We start from the raw sequence: 2,500 nt of genomic DNA on the forward strand, positions 1-2,500 counted from the left end.
AATCTGTTCACACAAGTTCTGTCCCTGGTCACTGTAAATTTCTTGTTCCTGTTCTATGAAAATTTCTTGTTCATAATACAACTCAGGTTCCTGTTTGAGGGGCAGTTCTTGTGCAATATATATGCTGTGCTCTTGTTCATCACAAACTAATTGACCTTGTTCACTATAGGCATTCTGGTCTGGTTTTCCATAAACCACCTGTTCTGGCCCACAATAAACCTCCTGTTCATGTTCATAGTAAAGCTCTTGTTCACTCTTCAGTGCACTCCTCTTCCTAAATTCCAAAGAGTGTATTTTGTGAATATGTCTACACAGCCCTGCCATGTCCTCACAATCACACACATAAAGATGAGAACAAAGACCTAAGCATGATAAGTCCAAGCATTTCTGGAAGCAAAGGTCTTCTCGACAAACCTCTGCAACTTTGGTAACACAGCAAAAACCTTGATGGTGATCTCCATCAGCAATGTTCCAAAACTCACTCTCCTGAGACACACTACTATCTGGAATTTGCATTCCCTTGGTATGTCTGTTACTCTCATCAATTTGCTGTGTTCTCCTGTCTATAGTATCTATTGAGTTTCCCTGGCCCAAAGCCAGGAGAGTCATTACAAAGTCACTCATTGCATTATCACTGCTCCTTTCTCTTTGACAGCCTTTAAGTCTGCTTTTGAATGCCTCACTGTACTCCACTGAATCAAATTCACCTTCAGGAAGTCTTCTGAAGCAACTGGCCCACTTCAGTTGTCTGTCCAGATAATGCTCACAAAAGTACTCTATAAATGATGCGCATGTTTTACCATAACTCTCAATGAACGTATAACACATCTGTTTAAATGTTTCTTCTTCCCTCTCATACAACAACATGTCTAAAACTGCAGACAACTCATATCTGGTTTTATCACAGCTTATCAGTATTTGTAATTTTTCCTGCCAAATCCTTCTAATGTGACCTTGGCATAGAAGATGTCTTGTGTCCCCAAAAACTGACCTAAGAGCATTCAAACCAAAGTTATTTTCATCTGTCATTATAGCATTGATCTTTAGGAGGGGACACCTTTCCAAAAGACTCAAAAATATACACCCTAAAGATGCTTCATCTGCATGATTTGTGATGAAATGTGCAATGGGATGACCAACACCACACTCATCTGGCACCACTAAACTGAGAAAGCATATATCCATTTCCTTAAACCAATTAATTGGCACAACACTAACAATTTTCAAAACATTGTCTTTTGTGACATTCAGTTGTTCTTCTGTCTGAAGGCCTATTGTGACGAGGTCTAGTGAGTGGGGTAAGTCGGCAAGGCTGGAGTTCCCACAGAGAATGTTTTGTCCGAGGGGTTTGTACACGATGACTGGATTAGATGGACTTTCTTTGAGCTTACTGACTAAAGACACGAGTGAACACAAGTCACTGAGTCTTGGCTGAGATTTCTGCCAGATTTTTCTCTTTAACTGATTGAGCTGCTTAAGTGTTACCAGCTGATCTTTCTTTGGCCCACTATCGCTGCTAAGAACAATTCCTTTCTGGAGGTTCTTCTGGATTTCTTTTGGGGTGACTCCATTTTCCAACTGCTGCTTCACCATGCTCAGTAAACTTCCTGACAGTGGCTGGAATTTCCTGTTCTCAGAGTTGACCTCATGACTGTGTGTGGGTATGTATTTGACCGAGACTCTGCCATCATTGAACTGCCTGGCCATAATGCGTGAGGGACAGGTGAGGCCAGTCTTTACCCTACCCTTGACCCATTTCCTGTTGGTAAGCCTCCCTGCCTCACCTTTCTTGCAATGGAACCTGGCTGAGCCATCATGCTGGCAGGTGAAGTACCAGTACACTGCCCCCTTTAGGTATGTCTTCCCACTGGCCCTGCTGAAGAATGTGTGAGTTTGGCGTTCCTCCTCTTCCTTCCATTGTGCAAAGTCAGAGACTGACTGGAAATGAACCTCACTGACCTCCACCTTCATCCCGGAGTGGTGGCTCTCGAGGTGATGGATCATCTTGGTCACATGGAAAAACCTCTTCTCGCAGGATGGGTGGAGGCATTTTGTTTTGCTGAGGCTGCCCGTACTGCCACATGTCTTCAGGTGTCTCTTCAAGTTTTTGTTTGCACTATAAACACTCCCACAAAGTTCACACTTAAATGGTTTCTCTACACCATGACAAATCATGTGTTTCTTAAGAGAAACCTTTTGTGTGAACTTCTCCCCACACTGTTCACAACTATGAATTGTTTCCCATGTATGCATTAGCATATGTTTATTAAGAGATTGTTTATTTGCAAACTGTTTCCCACACTCTGAGCATTCAAGGGCCATGGCATCTGAACGGCAGAGGCTGGCAAGGGTCAGAGATCACACAACATCAGACTAAGTGACTAAACTTATCCACAATTCTTTTCTATGGCCTTAGTCCTCAAGCAAATACATCTGTCCCTTAAAAGCCTGATGTAAACTGCCATGGAACCAGCATATCAAAACCTGTAGAAATAGCATG

The 2,500-nt window shown here is 42.6% G+C and overlaps 1 protein-coding gene across 1 annotated transcript in view; it reads right to left on the reverse strand.

Annotated features, from left to right (window-relative positions):
- LOC122257060 (uncharacterized) overlaps nucleotides 1–2,500 on the reverse strand; it is a 6,398-nt gene that overhangs the window by 1,080 nt on the left and 2,818 nt on the right. Inside the window, exons 3-4 of the mRNA XM_043022111.2 lie at nucleotides 2,430–2,484; nucleotides 1–2,385 (exon numbers count right to left, since the gene is read on the reverse strand). The exon at nucleotides 1–2,385 is cut by the window's left edge and continues 1,080 nt beyond it. Coding sequence (XP_042878045.2) covers nucleotides 1–2,322 — 2,322 coding nt within the window. The 5' untranslated portion in view covers nucleotides 2,323–2,385; nucleotides 2,430–2,484. The remainder of the gene's footprint in view (nucleotides 2,386–2,429; nucleotides 2,485–2,500) is intronic.

The sequence above is a fragment of the Penaeus japonicus genome, unplaced genomic scaffold (assembly GCF_977035675.1).
Source record: "Penaeus japonicus unplaced genomic scaffold, GWHDUDI00000001_assembly GWHDUDI00000025, whole genome shotgun sequence".
Classification (NCBI taxonomy): Eukaryota; Metazoa; Arthropoda; class Malacostraca; order Decapoda; family Penaeidae; genus Penaeus; species Penaeus japonicus.